Source organism: Cygnus olor, chromosome 2, assembly GCF_009769625.2.
Source record: "Cygnus olor isolate bCygOlo1 chromosome 2, bCygOlo1.pri.v2, whole genome shotgun sequence".
Classification (NCBI taxonomy): Eukaryota; Metazoa; Chordata; class Aves; order Anseriformes; family Anatidae; genus Cygnus; species Cygnus olor.
Genome location: NC_049170.1, coordinates 48,220,565 through 48,240,382, shown reverse-complemented (window position 1 = coordinate 48,240,382; position 19,818 = coordinate 48,220,565). Strand labels below are relative to the sequence as shown.

The 19,818-nt window shown below is 40.3% G+C and overlaps 1 protein-coding gene across 7 annotated transcripts; it reads left to right on the top strand.

Moving 5' to 3' along the window:
• Positions 1-1,223: 1,223 nt before the first annotated feature.
• ADNP2 (ADNP homeobox 2) lies at positions 1,224-19,506 on the top strand. 7 transcript variants are annotated; one of them, XM_040549839.1, is made up of 6 exons: positions 1,238-1,370; positions 3,511-3,698; positions 6,799-6,950; positions 8,029-8,148; positions 11,855-11,944; positions 13,394-19,506. In XM_040549839.1, exons 4-6 carry the CDS (start codon positions 8,041-8,043, stop codon positions 16,403-16,405), a joined length of 3,210 nt encoding a protein of 1,069 aa, XP_040405773.1. In that variant the 5' UTR covers positions 1,238-1,370; positions 3,511-3,698; positions 6,799-6,950; positions 8,029-8,040; the 3' UTR covers positions 16,406-19,506. The 7 variants fall into 7 exon arrangements, with proteins under 7 accessions (XP_040405771.1, XP_040405774.1, XP_040405773.1 ...); XM_040549838.1 differs by having other exon boundaries at positions 6,441-6,950; XM_040549837.1 differs by lacking the exon at positions 3,511-3,698 and having other exon boundaries at positions 1,224-1,370.
• Positions 19,507-19,818: the final 312 nt, after the last annotated feature.

Sequence of the window (19,818 nt, the reverse complement as noted above, 5' to 3'; positions counted from 1 at the left end):
GTAACATTTCAATATAATTATTGGAACGTTGAATACAAAGATGAATGTTTTTTGTGGTCATTACTGTAAAAAAAACCAAACCCAACAAGCAGGATAATTGCCTGTCAAGGTGAAAATTTTATTAGTATTGTTTTTTGGGATGATTCCAGTCAGTCTACTGCTGTGGCCTTCACAGCCTTTGATGGGAAGTGGCCAACACATTGACCTGCATTTAATCTATATTTACACATACGGTGAAATTTATGGCTAGGCAAATGGCAAAATTTTCTTTCACTTCCATGGAATGAGCGTTTCATTCACAGTGAAGTCTTCAGTTTGAGAACACTTTGGAGATGCGCCCAAGAGAGGCTGAGCGAAGCCAGAACAACCTTGCAGAGAGAAGTGACACTGGAAGCCACCCCATGAAGGCGGTAGAGATGGTGGGACGCGTGTTGTGGCGTGCCCAGAATGGGATCCAGCATGGCGCCACGCACTCCTACTGCAACGCAGCTCTTGCCATGACCTGCATCCCACCTCTACCAGCCGCAAAGCCACACCAGGTGCCTCTGCCGTGGAGAGGCACCCACGCCAGCGGTGTGTCTGGCGGGTTTGGTTGCGGTAGGGTTGGTTGATGTGGTCATGTCACAGAGGACATCCCATGGACACAACCCAAAGGACCAGCCCATGGAGGTGAACCCTTGGATGCTCACCCATGGAGGTGAGCTCCATCAATGCTGCTTGGCCCCGCCCCTCCCAGGATGACGTCACGGCCCCAGATCTCGCGAGACCTGCCAGTGGAGCTCCTCGGGGGGGCACGGCCAGGAGGGGCAGGTGCAAAGGCTCAGGTGCGCCCTGGGGGCGCGGCGCCCACCCTCCCACCTGAGGCCCCGCCCACCTCCTCGGGGGAGCCAATGGGAGCCTTGTCCAAGCCCTCTCCCCATTGGCCGCCTGCCTGGCATGCAAATGACCCGCGACGTCACTTCCTGCGGTAAATCGAGCGCCATTTTCTCTTTCTGGCCGCGGATGAGGAGCGGGCGGAGGCCGGGGGCCAGCCGCGGGGACCGGGCTGTGCGCGGGGCCGGGCTCGGGCCGTGCTAGTGCGGCCGCCGGCCTCGTGGGGCGCGGGGCGAGCGCGGCGGGCAGCAGGCGGCGGAGGACCAGGAGGAGGAGGAGGAGGAGCCGCGGGGCGGGGCGGGGCGGCGGGCGCAGCGCGGCGGGGGCGCGGAGGCGGCGGTGGCGGCGGGGCCGGCGCTGCGCCGAGCGGGAGGCGGAGGCTGCGGAGCGGGCCCTCGACCCGGCAGGCGGCGGAGGCGGCGGGAGTAGCAGCAGCGGCGGCGGCGGCGGCGGCGAGGCGGCGTAGCGGTGGCGGGCGCCCCCTGCAGCCCGGCCGGGTAGGTGCAGCGCGGCTCAGCCCGAGCAGCCCGGGGGCGGCCCGCCCCGAGGGGGGCGCGGGGAGCTGGGGGCGGCGCTGGCGGCGGGGGCGTGCCGGCATCCCGGCCCGCTGGCGGCTGGATGGGGATGCCGGGTGTAACGGGGCTGCCTGGCTCGCTTCTCGGCTCGCTTCCCAAGGGGTATGGGGATGGGGGAGCACGGCAGGGGACCGGCTGCGCAGAGGTTGTGCCGGGCAGCGAGAAGGTCGGCGCTGATGTCGGTGAGCCGGGGCGCTGCTGTGAGGTTCCCAAGTCGTACATCCCGGCGAAGCACCTCGAGGTGCAGGAGGGTGTTGTGCCAAAGCCTCTCCAGCCATCCCATGGGGCACGGGCAGGAGCTGTCAGAGGGGCTGTGGCCCTTCGGCAGCCACACTTTCCATCAGGCCCAAGGTTGGCTCCTGTTGGCTACCAGCACCCCAAAGCCCACCCAGTCCTCCAGGCAGATGCTTTCAAAACAATGCCAGCATGCTGGCGTGGTGTAAATCATTAATTGACATGCTTCTAGGGATGTAGCTAGCTGCAGAAGACTAAAGCAGGAGGTAGGCAAGGCACGACTCCAGGGTCCTTGGCTTCCTGGTATGGCTGCTGGATGCCTCTGTCCCTTGGGGAGACTGCTGCCATAGTTCACTAAATTAGTGATGTCCACCTGTTTCTTCTTGCAGACAGCCTTCTGTCTCAGAAGATTGTATCCGAATAATCTCCCTTTCCTGCGTTTGCATTGCACATGGCTGAAGGAGGGAATTCTGGGTTTGCTTGTGATTGAGAACTAGAAATCAGTGGAATGAGGTTTTTTAGCATAGAGTTTTAATGCCTTATGATTAGTGTTTCCTGAACATCTTCTTACAACCACATTTTGTTCCAGTTTCTGTCTACGCTGAGTGATGGAATACCTAAGGAACTGATTTTAAGTGTCTCAAAGTCTGTGGATGGTAACTCTTAATTACTTCTAGACAAAATGGATATTTGAAATAGTTTTCTTTTTGGAAAGCTGTAGTGTCCACATGACTAGTATGCGTGCAAAATTACGAATGAAAGGCTAAGGAGTGTTAATGGGATAAAAATTATAGCAAATATTCAGAAACAACGAAAAAGGATATAAAAACAGTTCTAATGTCTTATGTTTTAGCACTGGAAATCCCTTGACTGGGGTTAGTCTTGCTGAACACTGGTAGAACTGGTTTGTGTTTGAATGATTTAATCCTTCAATGGAAACCTGTAGCACAGTCTTAAATAATTTTCAGTTCTGTCTGCTTGCTGAATTACTCAGGTTGTGGGTTATCGATGCTATGGAATCTGTATATGCATCTGCGTGAGATGTCTTTGAGTCATGCCATACCAATGATTGAAGTACGAACACAGTTGAGCTTCTTCCTGGAGTAGCTGGGCTTTGTGTGTGACTCTTCTCCTCACATGCATAGGGCTAATGAGCCCTGCTGGATTTGAGTAATCTAGAAATAGATGCTCCAGGCCTCCAGAAGAAGTTTGTGTCCTGCTGGTTTTGATCTTTGGCTAATGCTGAATTGCTGACTTTGGAAAGGAGTCAAGTTCTGTGTGATACTACAGCGCTCTAGGAAGGCTTCTTGCTCTTGAGGGATGTAGTCCCTTTCTCATAGTAATTGCAGTATTTATTTAAGCCAAAGTAGCTAAAGTTAGTGATCCAAATTTGTTTTGGTTTGACTTTGGATATTGTTATCTGTATAATCACGTATCTCAGTGCTTTTTACTTTGTTAGCAAATACTGAATTGATGGCCATCTTTTTGTTGGATTAGATGACTATTTCAAGTGGTATGTGACTTATAGCTAAGAAAAGAGCAATGTTACTGTCACTAGAAGAGATGTATACTTCCAGACCCCTAAAAATTTCTGATTTAGTTGCAGAAAAAAAAAAAAGTTTTACCTGAGATTTTTATCAAGTTGTGCTTGGATAAAAATTGAAATTTGAGAAGATACAGTGCATTACCTTGTTTGAGAATTACTCTTAGTAAGTTTTATTAATCTGTGTTTTTTCCCTGTAGTCAATTTAATATTAATTTACAACAAACGAAATAGTAAAGAAAAAAAATACCCATTCTAATCAGTTGACTGTTTTTCTATTTTCAGGAGTCAAATCTTTCAAAGCTCTTAAGACACCTACAGATGTTGATAGAAAGCTATATATATTTCTTCTCTCCCTCCAAAGGCTTTGGTACCAATGTACTATTAAATTTGGTTAGGGGTATGTCAGAAGCACAGATAAGAGTCCGGGGAATGGAGCCATCCGTGTAACACACGGTTGAGAAGATATCCAGGTATGCCTTTCAGAATGGTCCTTGACTGAAACAAAATTGATGAAAGTACAATTTGGCATGACCAAGCTGACCTTGGATTCCATGAGGCAGTTTCGTAGTGTGCGTACCCTCCTATCTGTTGTTTTTGTCATTCAGAATTTTTGTTTAGATTTTGAGAATTAGTAGATTGCTTGCTCTCGTTTCATTTTCAGGAATGGAATTGGTTTTATTGTTTTCTCAACTAAAATTGACTTAGCAACTTCAAATGAGTTTATTAAAATGAGAATAAAGAATTCTTTAGTATTTGTCAACTCTGGGTATCACGGAAATATAACCTAACAAAGAAACCTTTTAAAATGCTTCTGACTGAAATACCTCAAAGCTGTCTTCCTAAAACCAATCTTTACAACTCTCCTTCCAGAGTTACTCATTAAGCAGTTTCCTAGTTGAGAAGGTGTAAAAACTAAAAATGATTAAATTTCCAAAGCAGATAATATGAAAGGATGAAATTCTGTAAACATTTCATAATTTTGCTATTGTAAACAGTTCTATGAGCAATGGGCTAGTGAATGTTGGCTTCCTAAGAACATGTCTGCAGATTTAGCTTCTGTGTAGATTATCTGATGTCTAAAAAGGGCCACACTGCGGCCTTTTCTTCTAATAGGGTTTTTCTAATAGGATTTCTATCTATCTAGCTGCCCATTTGCATGAATTTTCTGGAAACATCTTGCATGCGCGAGGACAGCCTGCTTGTATGTCTTTGGTCCAGCTCCTTATCAGCCTCATATCTAATTGGATTGCAGATACCTAGTTTCCTTAGGGACACAAATTAAAATGGTGCTGATTGATACAAGGAAAAAAAATATTTCATTGTGAGGACAGTCCATCAGTGGAACAGGTTTCACAGAGCGTCTGTGAAATTCCTCTGTGGAGGTTTTCAAGACCTGAATGGACAAGACGCTGAGTACTATGGTTGCGATTTGTTGTTGTGCCTGCTTTGTGTAGCAGGCCGGGCTGGGTCACCTCCTGGGTGAATGAGAATTGTTCTAAAAAATACGTCTAAAAGGAAGGCAAGCAGGAACTTTCATGTTGTGACTTCTCACTTTCAAGAGGTGAAATGTTAATATTTTTACTTTTTTTTTTTTAATGCAGAGAAGTTATACTCAAACAGAGTTACTTGGTGAACAAGTAGTATTTACCTTTGGCTAGGATGACACTGTCCTGTATGTTACCTTGTTGTTTTGTGTTGAAATACTTGTTATTACTGAAAGGGGTAGAGCTGCAGTAGTGGTCTTTGTTGAAAAGCTGAATGTGATTGTACATTGTAGCATGTGATCACAGAATCACCTAGGTTGGAAGAGACCTCCAAGATCACCTAGGCCAACCTCTGACCTAACACTAACAAGTCCTCCACTAAACCATATCACTAAGCTCTACATCTAGATGTCTTTTAAAGACCTCCAGGGATGGTGACTCAACCTCTTCCCTGGGCAGCCCATTCCAATGCCTAACAACCCTTTCAGTAAAGAAGTTTTTCCTAATATCCAACCTAAACCTCCCCTGGCACAACTTTAGCCCATTCCCCCTTGTCCTGTCACCAGGCACGTGGGAGAATAGACCAACCCCCACCTCTCTACAGCCTCCTTTAAGGTACCTATAGAGAGCGATAAGGTTGCCCCTGAGCCTCCTCTTCTCCAGGCTGAACAACCCCAGCTCCCTCAGCCCCTCCTCATAAGACTTGTTCTCCAGACCCCTCACCAGCTTTGTTGCCCTTCTCTGGACTTGCTTGAGCACTTCCATGTCCTTCTTGTAGTGAGGGGCCCAAAATGTTGTAGATGTTGTAGAAAGGGAAGGGAACCTTCAGTGTTATGTAAAACTTCCAGTGAAGTGTATCGTTACAGTTGTATTATCTACTTGAACACTAGATGCAGGAATAGATCAATAGATAAAATGCCCAGGAAATGGTTGAATGACCTGTTCAGAACTGTTGACGTTAACTGAGTTTGGTTTGGGACATAAGCTGCTGTAATGATTATTTTATCATGCCCTTATCTTGTTTCCTTTATAAAATGTGCTGTCTCTGAAAACTTAGTGGACTAGTAGTTTTTCGTAACAATGGTTGGGTACAATTTAAAATAAATTTACCTTCAACAACAGAGGAAACGGATCAAGACTCCTTCGCTAGAGTAGCTCAGGTTTAATTTTACTGTAGTGCTTTTATGTTCAATTTGCTGGTTAAGAATGGGATGCATACTGACAAAAGGTTGACGACGTTACAGATGGAAACAGTGTAGAAGCTAAGGCTTGAAGAATGTCCAAAATAAGAGAAATAAATCCACAGAAAATGAGTATGGGTAATAAACTGTATAGTAATCCAGGTATTAACTGAGAGCTTGAAGGGATAACTTAAAGTTGAAATTTCATGACCTTTATGGTAGGACATCACTGTATCTAATGGATACGAGTACACTAGGTGAATAACTTAAAATCTTACTCACAAGCAGCTTGTTTAAAGACCAACTGAATAACCTTGTACATGGTACAGAAACACATCTGTTTGGATTGAAGACCAACTACTTGAAAACTGGAAAATAATTCACCTGTATTCAAGATTCTCTTTTGCTATTGTTTTTACTTGTCTTTCTCCTGGATTAATGGCTGGAAGTCACTTTTCAGAAAGTTTGCTGGTTAAGAAAATTAAGATGTGTGGATGTGATGTACTATATAACCTTTATATACTAATATTTCTGTTTTGTGATATAGACTTGGCTCAAGAGATGTCTACTTCTTCAGTAGTGTCGGTGTATAAAATAAAGGACTGAGATGAAGGAACTGTTTCCAGTGGAATCTAATGTATTGAACCCCATCTCCCTCTTGCTGATCTGAGCATGGTGCTCAGATCATCTGAGCATCCTGTCAGCTGTCATTATCTGCAGTGGACCATGGGGTTTGTGCACATACTCTGCTATCATAGAGTGACTGATAATAAAGCTTTAACCAGAGAATACAAGTACCCAGTTGACTTTAGTTTAAAAAGAGGATTTCAAATCTTTATTTTACTGCTTGGATTTTGATAGTAGAATGTCAGACTAGTCACTGTGATTTATTCCATTCTGTATAGGTTCACCCCCACCCATGGTGGTATCAAAATGTCTTCCAGACTTCTTGCCAATGAAGATTAGAAAACAAGACTAGCATCTGTCAAATGGGGCTCCCTCTCCATTTCTCTCTACATACCTTTCCTTTGGGGGGAGAAGAAGAGGAGAATAGCATGTGAGTTCTTTGACTTTTTTTTTTTCAGATTAAACCATTTCAATTGTATATTGTCCACAAATTAAGATTTTCATACAAATGATGCCCCCCCTAGCCCAGATGTTGGGGAAGTACTAGACCATTGCTGGTGGTATGTTTTAGACAGATGGACAAACACATTTGGCAACAACCCTTCAAATAGGTGACCACCAGCAGATTAAATTATCTTTCTGCAATCTGACTGCAGTCATCTTCCTCCTCTATATATTGACCTCCAGCTATCCCACCTGTCTGGAGGGATTTGGATAGGGTGTAAATCCAAATTCTGGAGAAGGGCAAGGCAATAAAGCTGTGTACACTTCAGAGGAGGGCACTGAAAGCATATATGCGTTTCAAAAATTTGCCCTGCTTTAGCATATTTAGCCATCAATGCCATACAGTTGTAGTTTTTAATGACATTTTTTTTTTGCTACTACGTTAATCTTGGAGTAGCCTGTTCTATGTCAGAGCCCATACAGCAGCAGATTTCTTTAAGGAGAGGAGAAAAAAGGAAATTCGAGGTTCTGCTAGCAGTCGTATTTAAGACATGTATACATGTGTCAACATACCAGATTATTAGAGTATCTCATCTAGGCACTGTAACATTCAAGGTGAAAAAGTGTTGATATTCTTCTTTCCTAAAAGAACTGATGGCAATTTTTTTTGAAGACGGCTTAGTAAAATCCTTATGTTCACGTTCTCCAGCAAAAAAAAAAAAAAAAGCATTATAGCTTGCATGTAGACATGAAGAGATTTGAAAGAAGGAACTTGAAATTTTGTTTAGATAGCAGAGAAGAAACCAAGGCATTCCATCCTACTACACCTTCACTTCCTACCCTGAAGAAGGAATTGATCTACTGGCTACTATTAATGAGACCACTTCTTTGTTTTAAAGCTTTTGCTCTTACATTTTGAGGAATATATTTTTGAGATTTTAATGTTTTAATACTTTTACTGTTAAATGTTAATACTTTTATTGTTAAAACATAATATTGTTAAATGCAAGTGCCTGTGTTCAAATATGACTTCAAATATCACTTTTTAAATATTTCTTTTTCAGGAAAAGTGCAAAATGTTTCAAATTCCTGTTCAAAATCTTGATAATATCAGGAAGGCTCGAAAAAAGGTGAAGGGCATTCTTGTGGATCTTGGGCTTGACAGCTGCAGGGAGTTGTTGAAGGTAAAGCATTTGAAATAATGTAAAACAATCTTGGAAAAAAAAAAACTTAAAATGTTTCAGTGTTTAGTGTATATATCATGTTCTCTGCCGTAGATCTTTATGATGGGGTAAAGAAAAGAAAATTGTGTATTGACTTGAAGGATCACTTAAGTATGAATACTTACTTGCTAGGTGTGGAACTTAGTTTTTTAGTACATCGGGTTGAAAGAAGCTTGATTTCTCAACAAGATATGTTATACGTGGTACTGCGTATTCTCTACTAGTAATAGTTCAACAAAAGGAAACAGTACAACTTGAAGAAAAACACGACAGACTAATGAAATGTCACTTGTGTATTAAACAAACTTTTTTATGGTTGTTTTAAAATCACAAGCACATGAAGACTTGAATCAAATCTCTGAAGAATATACAAATTACTGGAGTTTTTAAAACCAACAAGCATTTGGATCCAAGTAATCTTGCTGCAGGCCTCTAAAACTTGTTTTCAGGGAGAAATACCAAACTTGGCTTATTGAGTTGTAGTTCAGTTCTGTATCTCCAAAAGCGTATGTAAGTGTACTGAGGTGATCAAAATGAATTTAGTGCCATTGTCACCACTTACTTCTTGCACAGTACCTTCCCCTGTATGAAGAATTTATGCCATCAGATTGGCAAGCCTAGTACCAGAAAAAGTGCAAGTATTAGTAATGCAACTCAGTGACTAAACAGTAGTGTATTTCAAACAGCTGATCAGTGGGCTTTTTTGGCTGTTTGATATGTTCATAACTTCACATTGACTGTAGGCAAGCGTTTGGGTTAATTCTCTGTGATGGGACTAAAATAATTTAACTCTGTGTAGGGGTGCTGTTGTGTCTTTTGTGGTATGTTTTTTTTAAATGAAAATGCATAAGCGTTTTTTCAAATCATTTACCTAAGATCTACATGCATATCTAATTCTGGAACATTCTTGGTTATTGTGGTTGACAACGTTAGCTCTAAATAAATGTAAGAGCTCAGAAAGTGTATTTGTCTAGTAATTGTTGTGCACTGTTTTCATTGTTATATATTGTTTTGAAATTAACATTCGGAAGCTGTTCTATTTTGATCCTTTGAAGTAAACATGTTTTGATTATGTTAGTTTTTGTTATGGAATTGGTTACAGTCTTAAGTTTTTGAAGGCTCTTTGAGGTTTAATGGTGAATAAGGAATACATTTTTCTGTTTTATCTTAAAAAAATGGTGGCAGGGAACCCAGTGACCATTTTGATTCTGGAAATGATGTGAAATGCAGGCCCCCAAAATAGCATTTTAGTATATTTTGCAAATAATTCTCAACCAAGCTTATAACTTAACTTTGTTTTTCCAGACAATCTGGGGCTGTTCATGACTTAACCAGCAACAAGGATTGTTTTTAGGATTGATTTGTACTTGGCTTGTATGATGACAGGCTGTCTTTTTAGTAGAAGAGGGTGTCTGATATTTTAGTAGGAGAGAAGTAGCTTAAGGTTTTTTGGTTTTTTTCTTCAAATATTAAGGTGGATTTCTGGACATCGTGCTTTTGAGGAGGCAGGACAATTGAGGAAACGGTATGAAGTGATATGATGCAGGCTTCTTATCTGGGCTTAAGATTGGTTTTAAACCATTCTAATAAGGCATGACAATGCACAGTAGCTTGAGGAAAGTGAAGGAACTTCATGTACAGCTCACTATCTCTTTGTAGCTCAGACCAGCAGGATTAGGTGTTAGGCTCAAAGTTCTTAATTGCTCTCTGCTAGGAAGATAACCTTTTGTGCTAAAGTACATTTGTTTCTCAAAGTAACACTAGTAAGTATGATTACTCTGTAATGTCAGAGTTTTTCAGCTTCTCGGAGGGTTTTATTCTCCCGTTGTTACCTTTCACTTCTTCGGTTTTCCTCCCCTTCTGGTTCCTTCCCTTTCTGGTTGTTTCTGGGACATCAAGCAAGAATTCAGAATAAGCCATTTGCATCACTTACCAGTTGTAGTGATAAGAATGGTTCTTTATCAGTGAATATTTCTCTGTACAAAATAGACATTTCAGCAAAATGATCTAGACCTATTAGCACACGCCTGGGTTGTAGGAATCTGGTGTTCAAGTCTAGGAGCCTCTCTTGGTGGAGGGTACTCAAACAAGAAGCAAAACATTTCAGGTAGGCCATAAACTTCAGGAAGCTCACTCTGGTGTGTTCAACTAAACAATTGTTAGTAAATCTTGAGTCTTTTTCTCTATCAAGACTTAAAATAAAATCACTGTATGCTATAAGGGTGTGGAACTTAACTTCTCTTGCTCAGGGTAAGGGTTCTCTGTAAGTTCATGAGCTTTCAGGAGTGTTTGGCTTAAGTAAACTTAGGTAGTACCAATACCTTAATTAGAATGGAAAAAGTTGGTTCATTGTTGTTTTGAGCTTTTCAGGATTCTCTTTGGGGCAACTGACAGGTTGAAAAACCTAGAAGGCTTATTGCAGACTTGATTACACTTCTCTAAATCCTGGAAAAAGATCGTTTAAATCAAATTATCACTAGCATGCCTTTCTGTTGTACAGATAGTGATGCTTACATTAGCACCATGCAGGCAGGAACCTAGTGCAAACAAAGCCTGCATTAAGTAGTATTGACTGCTACAGGATTTTTTTTTTGTTGCTACTTATATTCTGCGTTGCTTGTAAGTATTGCATCATGCTTTTGACCACAAACTATGAGGATGCATAAATTCCACTTCTCTTGTAGGTGAGCTAATCTTAGCTAGTCTTAATTACCTGCTTCTGCTGTTCCAGGGGGTTTTGGTGCATAAATGAAAACTTTGTACCCTCTTCAAGCATCTTGCAGAAATTTCAAGTGAAAAATGGTTTGTGGAAGGGAAGGGGAATGTGAGGGGAGAAACTGTGTGAGGTTCTGTGGGTTAAGCCTGGTTTTATAGCCTGTGTTTCACCTAAGACACTCTAGTGTATTGTTGGAGTTGGCCAAGGATGTTTAGAAATGCATAGTAAACAGGAATCTTTTTTATTTCTATTTTTTTCATGAAGTTTGTACTTGGAGGTATGTGGGCCTCAGAAAATTGGAGAGGAACTTTATAGTAGTAGTTGACTTAAGATTGGGGAACTTATTGTTCTAAAATAATTGCATAAAAGAATGCTTTAAGTAAAGTTGTTTACTCTGATATGGTTGTTCCAGATATAATAATAATAATGCCACCCTTACAGATTTAGGAAAAATACTGCTACTCTATGGGAAAAGGTTCTGGGAATGCCTTTGTCTTTGCAAGTTAAAAGTATAGTAATGCTATGGAAGCTTAATACTAAAACCTGTTGCAAAGTAAACCATAGTGATAAGTTAATAAATGGAAGTAAATGCTGAAATACTACAGTTTTAGAAGGAGAAGGTAGGGGGAGAAAAGGTCTTTCATTGTTCACTGTGAACTTGGCTAGGAGCAAGGGAATTAAAGTATAAATATTTTTGCTCCCATATTATTTTCAGTAACCATGAAGTTCTCAGAATTCCCACTATCACAGGAGGCAGTCATTTGAGCTAGTAATTGAGGTAAAATAAATCAAAGTTGAGTTAGAGAAGTAACTCTGAACTGAGTTTTGAAACCTGTATCTGAATACTGTATGAACTTTGCATTCATCCTGTTTACTTGCTTTGTATTGAGACTGTTTTTGTGTTGAGAACAGACCTACAAAAGCAGATTATTTTTCATTTTTTTTCTTTAGAATCTTAAAAGTTTTGACCCAGGTGAAAAGTACTTTTGCAACACTTCATGGAGTGATGTCTCTCCTTGGGAGTCTGTGGGCAAAAGGAAGGTATGTTTTTGTATTAGAAATTCCGAATAGATGTACATGTGGAATTGCTGTATCTTACTAATTTCAGAAGTCCTACTAAAGCTAAAATACATTTTTATGGGTAAAAATAAATAGCTTTGTTTCCTAAATACTGTTGGGTAATAATCTGTCATTGCCTATGTTCTTTTCGGTAATTCATCAGGTTATAAAGACTATTCTGTTTGCTGTTTGGCATCTTGAAGTATACAACCATGAACATCAATATGTCATGTATCATGCCTTTTTAGCCTCATCTGATACGTAGTCTTAACATGGTTTTGTACACAACGTGCTTCTTTTTTCATCAGAAGGATGAAAATGGGATTACGTAGGTAGAAGTGGATTAAGCTGAAATTCTCGTTAGCAGCTTGGGATAGGGTTGCAGTGGAAAACACATTCCAGTTAGATTTGTGTATGTGAAACAGCTTTTACTTTTTATATAGAATCTTGTGTGAAGCTAGAATCTCCAAGAAAGGCAGGGTTGAGATGGACGAAACGAAGTATCTTAACCCATTGGAGTATAAAATTATCAAAATCCTGTATAAAGCATAGGAGCATATCCAGAGAAAAGGTAGTCTTTTCTGAGTCTTGCTGAAGAGTCTTGAGACTCTTTTCCATGAGGAAGGCCTTTACAACTTGTAAACAGTAGTAGGTCTCCTCTTTTCATCCTAGTAAAAAGGTAATGGTTTAGAATTGTATGGCGGTGGTTTGCCAGGTTTTTTTTGTCTGCATTTACTGCATTTAAAATGAGAACTAAGGCTATCAAGTACAGTAGTTGCCTTTAATAACAAAGCCTTCAACATCCAGGCTTACCAAATCAATCAGACTTTGCCAAGCTCATTTAGTAGGAAGTGATTTCCCCCTCTCCCATGACCTTTGTCTTCTAGTTCTTCTTAGTTCTCCTTTTCTGAACTTGGATTCACAGGTTTGGGACCAGATGTTGATCCGATTTGCCAAGCTATGTCTTTTGAATGCTAAGCTTGTCTTTCTTTTCAGACAACCTTGGTTCTTTGACCTATGTCATTCACTTGTTTGGTTTCATGCTGCCTAGATTTGGGAGAAAAGAAGATGGTCCTTCAAGGTGTCGTATTCCAAGTTGCTGCAATAAGGGAGAAAAAGTTGTCAAATCTGTGTTCTTAAAAATGGCTTCATAATTAGTTTGTATGACTTGGAGTAGAAATGAGTCCACTTAAGGCGTAATAAATTACAAGGGAAGAAGGTGGGCACAAATGTTTCTCCCTTTAAGTATGCAATTTTTAAGTCTGCTTTCCAACAAAAACAGATCTCCATGAAACTGAGAAGATACATGCTATACATACAGTGAAGGCATTTTTGACAGGTGATAGAGCAGACTTACTTTAAAACAGATAACAGGGATTTAGGAAATGACGGATTCTAAGTGGATTTTGTTTGTTTTTTGTTTGTTTGCAGAGATACAGAACAAAGCCGTACTGCTGTAGTTTATGCAAGTTCTCGTCAAAATTGCTTACTTCATTCAAGAATCACTTGCACCGTTGCCATGAGGATGAAATGGACCAAGAGCTTGTGGTTCCTTGCCCAAAATGTGCATTTGCTTCTGAGCCAAAAATAGTGGGAAAACATATCCGGATGTTTCATTCATCTAATAAGAGAATACAGAACTATACAGTCAGCATTTTGGATGGCATGAAACAATTCAGGAGTGATATCATAAACTTCACGTGTCTAAAATGTAATTTTACAGACACATTGTATTATAATATGAAGAAACATGTTCTGATGAACCACTTTCAAAACTTAATAAGTATATATTTTGGCCAGAGATCTGATGAAAGTGAAGAGAATTTGGTTGAGCACTACTGTAAAAAATGTAATGCTTCTGCAAACAGCCAAGATTCTTTAATGTATCATGTCTTGACAGCTGAAACACACAGGGACCTGGAGAACAAACTTCGGTCTGTGATTTCAGAACATATTAAGAAACCTGGACTTGTGAAACAAATGCATATTGCTCCAAAGCCTCCCCAAAGTGTGGCTGCGCCTGCTCCATCTTCAGGGCCTCCTGCAGCCCCAGCAGGTTCCATTACAGCTCCAGCTTGCATCCAACTTGCATTTCCACAGAATAATCAAAACCAGACTGTGGTGCAGTCAAAACCAATTCAGAACACAGTCAGATCTCTGACTGTTCCAAGTGCCTCTGGTAGTATTCCACATACAACTTCTGCTCCGATTGTTACCCCATCACATGTTACTCTTGTATCCAGTCATCTTCCTGTAGGTCAGAATAGTGTTAATATTCAGCCATCACCTTCTCAGCCTATAATTGTTTCTCATAGGCTTCCTCTTAATCAGCCTGTCAGGACTGCGGCTGTTCCTCTTCATCATTCTGTTGGGACCCTAAGCAGAACCGTGGCCCCTGCAGTTCTTCCTCTTAATCAACCTGTCGGGCCTGGACTCTTTCCTATTAGTCAGTCTCTTGGTACTATAAATAGTCCAGTTGCAGCTGCGACATTACCTGTTACTCAGCCTGTCAGCCCTGTGAATCATCTGGTTGCGCCGGGAGTGCTCCCTGTGAATCAGCCAGTTGCACCAGGAGTTCTCTCTGTCAACCATGCGGTTGGGAATGTGAATAGACCCACTGGTCCTGGAGTCCTTCCTATGGCTCAGACGGTTGCATCAGGGGTTCTCCAGCTTAATCAGCCTGTCGCACCTGGAGTTGTTCCTGTCAGACAGCCTGTTGGACCTGGGTTTCTTCAGCTTAATCAACCTGTTGCCCCAGCAGTTATCCCTGTAAATCAGCCAGTTAGACCCGCAGTTTCCCAAAATGCAGCTTTTTTGACTGCAGGTTCTATACTTCGGCAGTTGATTCCAACTGGGAAGCAGGTTAATGGGATACCTACATACACGCTTGCCCCAGTTTCAGTGACTTTGCCTGTACCTCCTGGTGGTGGAGTAGCAACAGTTACTCCACCACAAATGCCTATCCAACTAATGCAGTCTGGAGCAGTAACTCAATTGTCTCAGTCACCAGCTAGTGCACCCTCTCCACCTGTGCTTTTAACATCTCAGAATATATCATTACAAGCTCCCCCACCTGGTCCTGAAACAAGTCAGGCTGTCAGACAGGCTAAGCAATGGAAGACTTGCCCTGTTTGCAATGAGCTCTTCCCATCAAATGTGTATGAGGTACACATGGAAGTGGCCCACAAACATGGTGAAGTAAAAATGGAGGATATGCAGCAACCTGACAAACTTGCAGCTTGTGCACCCTTTTTAAGGTGGATGACGGAGAAGACTGTTCGGTGTTTTTCTTGTAAGTGTTTTCTCTGTGAGGAAGAGCTCATGAAACATCTCTTGATGCATGGCTTAGCTTGCTTGTTTTGCACAGTTACTTTCCATGACTTAAAAAGCCTTGTGGAGCACAATAAAACTACTCATAACGGGAAAAAGCAGTTACATGCAGATTATAGCAACAGAGGATTTCAGTTAGGTAATGAGGCTCAGGGTGACCTTGTATTTCCTCACTTTGATTTCAGTACAGTGTTACCAAAAGAAGACATCGGTGAAAGAGAAGTACATTTGGCAGTGCTTGCTGGAGTAAATTCGAGGACGCTAGTCCCCGTTTACATCAAAGTGAAACCTCAGGCAGCAGAAGTGAACAACAGGTGCAGCAAAAAAGTGTTAACCTGTCCCTTTTGTTTTGGAACATTTGTTAGTCAAAGAACCTATGAAATGCATTTGAAAGAAAGGCATCATATTATGCCAACTGTGCATACAATTTTAAAGTCTCCTGCTTTCAAGTGCATCCACTGTTGTGGCGTGTACACTGGAAATATGACTCTAACAGCTATTGCTGTGCATTTGCTCCGTTGTAGAAGTGCTCCCAAAGACAGCAACTCAAGCGTGAAAATGCAGCTTGAACGTACTGAGAAGAAAGAGTTACTGTTTGTGAATGGTGAAAAGCATGATTCCGTGATACTTAAAAGAAAGCTATCTGATTCCTGTTTCATTGCAGAAGACCAAAGGAATAAGGAACAGCAGCCTCTAAGCTTGTGTACTGGCATAGCTCTATCTCCTGAAGAAGAACTGTATTCAGGGCTAGTGCCTTTCAAACGACAGAAGATTAATAGGACTGAGATAAAGAAAATTCCTTCCAGTGAGGATCTGCATATTCTAGCAGTAGATCCTAAACAATATGATCACAATTCATATGATGCTCAGAAACAGTTTTTGACAGACTACTTTCATGAGAGGCCCTATCCTTCAAAAAAAGAGTTGGAATTGCTATCCTCGCTGCTGTATGCTTGGAAAATTGATGTTGCGTCATTTTTTGGGAAAAGGAGGAATACGTGCTTAAAGGCAATAAATAATCACAAACCATCTGTGCTGCTGGGTTTCAGTATGTCTGAACTAAAAAACATTAAGCACCGTTTGAATATAAAAGATGAAGCGTTAGATATGTAAACAAGCTTTTTATAACAACTAAAAGCAATCCATAATTGCGTACTTAACAATTTTGCAATTTATTATAATGAAATATTTGTTTTAACTTGCAGACTGGCCTGTTGAAGGGTTGCAGTAGTACAGAAAGTCTCATTCAGTTGTGACTGTTATTGTGAAAGGCACACATAGTTGTGTATTTGAAACAGCTAAAACCTTCAGATTTACACTTCTGGAATTTGTTTTAGCTTTTTACTTTTTTTTGGAGTGTTTTTTTTTGTTTCCCTTTTTCCTCCTCCAGGCTCCCATTAGACTTTTTATACCACCATGTAAAACTTTTTGTGCTGTTAAATACAAATTTTATTTTATTTTTCTGCAATGTCATCATCTTTTCTAAACAATAAAATGTATAATGTTTAAAATACTGAGGTAAACTAGATGAAATACATCTATTTGATTATTTGTATTTTTTAGTCCTTGTAATTTTTAAACTTTTTTTTTTAATCTGCTGAAGAACTGCTTATAGCCTTTACATCCATTGGTCCCTTCAAATTCTGAATGTGCTGGTAGCAATAAAGTCCCTGGCATTCTCTTTTCTCAATCGTAATAACACCTGTGCCAGTGAAGTCTAGTGACTCATAATACCTAACTAGTATTAATGTGGTGGGGATTTGAGGGGCTGGAGGTGCTTACTGAAGTGTTACAGTTAACTGACTTGAAATGGTTGTGTTTATTATCTGTTAAATAGATCTTGCTAACCAGAACTGTTTACTCTTTTTTTGTTGGTGTTGAAACCTGGTTGTTTAAATGCTGTTCAAAGCTTGGTACCAGCATTTAGTTTTTCCTTTTTCAAAAAGCAAAACTGCTTTGGATTGTGTCACGTTGCTCTGATAGTGTGGAATATGACTTCCATGCACATAACTGATCTCTAGAAGCCCTATCCAAGTATCACTGAAGTTTGGTGAAAAATCTGATTTTTACTTCCATTTTAAATGGGTGTTGCATGAGGTAGTAACTGAGCAGTGCTTCTTCCCCAGCAAATTAAGTATATCTTTAAGTGCTTGAGGTGAGGAATAATACAATCACAAACTGGTTGAATAGGCGGCATTAAGACTCTGAATTGCCTGTTTTCTGAAACAGAGCTATATATATATAGTGATTATTTTTATTACAGAGAGCATAAGAATGGTATAAAACGCCAATAGATTATCTTGTTCAGTATGATTTAATATCCCTACTACAGGAAAGTTGGTTATAACAAATTGTATGTTGAATTATTGGTGGTTACATTGAGGTCTTTAGTTTTGTTCCTTTTATCTGGATATGCTTGGTTTCAGCTGGCTTGTAAGACAGTGCTTCCAAAATTCATTAATAGCCAGTCATGTAATAACCTATAATTTTTATTATTTTCCTTCCTCCCCCTCGTCTTTCCTAGAAGACAAAAAAAAAAAAAAAAAGGAAACTGTTCTACCGGTTAATTTGTGCCAGTGTTATAAGGAAAAGGTAATGTCCCCAAGCTATTTTCTATTTTTTTTAAATTAATAAGCATATGTTTATCGTATGCAATATTTTTTAAAGCAGATGCAGGATTGTTTTTGTGCTGTTTCTAAAAGGATGTGACATTTTAACATAATTTTGTAGCAGCCTACCTGAGGTTCTATAAGCAATTAAAAATTCTATTTTTGATACAATCTTGATATTTTCATATTGACCCCTTCCAAGAATTTTAATGTATATGTAACATGCAGTTACCTAAACAGTCTATTTACAAAAATCTATTCGTTTAATACCAAAAAAACTTAGTTGAACAAATTTAATCACCTTCGACGGGTTTCCCCACACCTGCCACCCTGCTACAACAAGTAGTAGTGCATTCTTAGAGTTTAATATTAGCTCGTTAAAAAGTCAGTGAATAAACGGTCAAAACTGAGATTTAGGCATAGCGCAGTTTATAAAGCAGTTTGAAAGACTCTTAAGTGAGAAAGAGGGATGCTGTAAAAGTCCTGAAATCTTAAGCACTCATTTTCAGTCTCAAATGTTGATACTTTGTGCTGTGTCATCTTTGGGGTAGTTCTGCTGATATCGGCGAGACTCCGGCAGGAAGGAATTTGCCAGTGTGCATCTGGGGAAGGCATATGATAAATGGTCGAGGGTTCACCTTTGAGATGAGAGTGCTGCTTGGAGTGGGTAGCTGGGAAGTCATATCAGAGTTCATCTATGCTTGGGGCATCAAGGAAACAGTCCAGTCTTACCAGTTTTCCTACATAGCATCTAGTGGTGATGTTAAGCATTTTATATATTGGATTTCAGAGTTTTAAATAAACCAGCTTTCTAACCTTCTCTTAGGTGTGTGCGCAAATAATTGTGTGGCGCCCCCCTCTGCCCCCCCCATTTATTTATTTATGAAATAAAATATTCAGGGAACTTGGTGTTGAAAGAGACACAAAAGTAAAGTAGGACCTAGATCCAGATGCTTTAGGTAGATATTAAAATGAAATAGTGCCTTGTAGTAATACTGTGCATTAAATACTGACTGTTTTCCAGGAAACTGAAGTCTTGGTACTAATTTGCTATTGCTAAATACTCCTTTCTTCATTAAATTAGGACTCCAAAAATGAGCAACAAACATACATTTTGAAATGTGAAACAAGTAACTGAAATATCAAAGTGCAGGTTACAGTATGGTTGTGGTGATCAGAAAAGCTGAAGACCCTGTTTTTTTAAAAAAAAAAAAAAAAAAAAAAAAGGAGAGACATTAAACTTGTCTTTTTACCTAAATTAAGCTTAAGCTTTGTTATAGGCTTCTCAAGTGTGAAGTCACTTGGTGAGAAATTGTTATTCTGGGAAGATGCTGCACCTGTCTAGGAGTACATGGTGTGGGTAGTCTGGTAAGTGCGCGTCTCTCTCTCTTCGTAAGGAAAGAGCTTAACGCTCCTGGTATCTGCTGTTGGGCAAGATGGATCTAACCAAATGCTCTGTCTGCATAGGCTTTCCAAATTCCTTAAAGCATGCAGGTAAATCTCTGATCCACTGTAAAAGAAATACATTTGAAAGGAACGCCTGGTTCGTTCACAGGAAGATTGTGGCAAGTATTTGTTCTTCATGGAAATAAAGCAAACAAAACTGTATTTATTCTTCTGTAATCTATTGGTTTCATAGAAGCATTTGTGTTTGAGAAATACTTTGTTGTGGTCTCAAGTTTTTGAGCAGGAAAATCATGTTTGTGAAATACTGTGATGGCTTATTATTTGGATGTGTAATAGGAAGGATTGTTACTCTAATGGGATTTGGTTGCACCTATTCTGCATGCGTTCTAGAGGTTAAGTTCTTAGTGTTTGGTAAACTGACTTTTTCTTGAGGGACAAAAAAACACCAGTGTGATTAGTTTTCAAATCACAATAGTTCACCGCAGAATCAAATGCTTTTTGTTCTTCACT

Excerpts from the sequence above, each read along its gene's own strand:
- ADNP2 (XM_040549837.1), top strand. The coding sequence starts at position 8,041 with ATGTTTCAAATTCCTGTTCAAAATCTTGATAATATCAGGAAGGCTCGA. Across the intron at positions 8,149-11,854 it reads GCTGCAGGGAGTTGTTGAAG|AATCTTAAAAGTTTTGACCC; the intron begins GTAAAGCATTTG and ends TTTTTTCTTTAG. Across the intron at positions 11,945-13,393 it reads AGTCTGTGGGCAAAAGGAAG|AGATACAGAACAAAGCCGTA; the intron begins GTATGTTTTTGT and ends GTTTGTTTGCAG.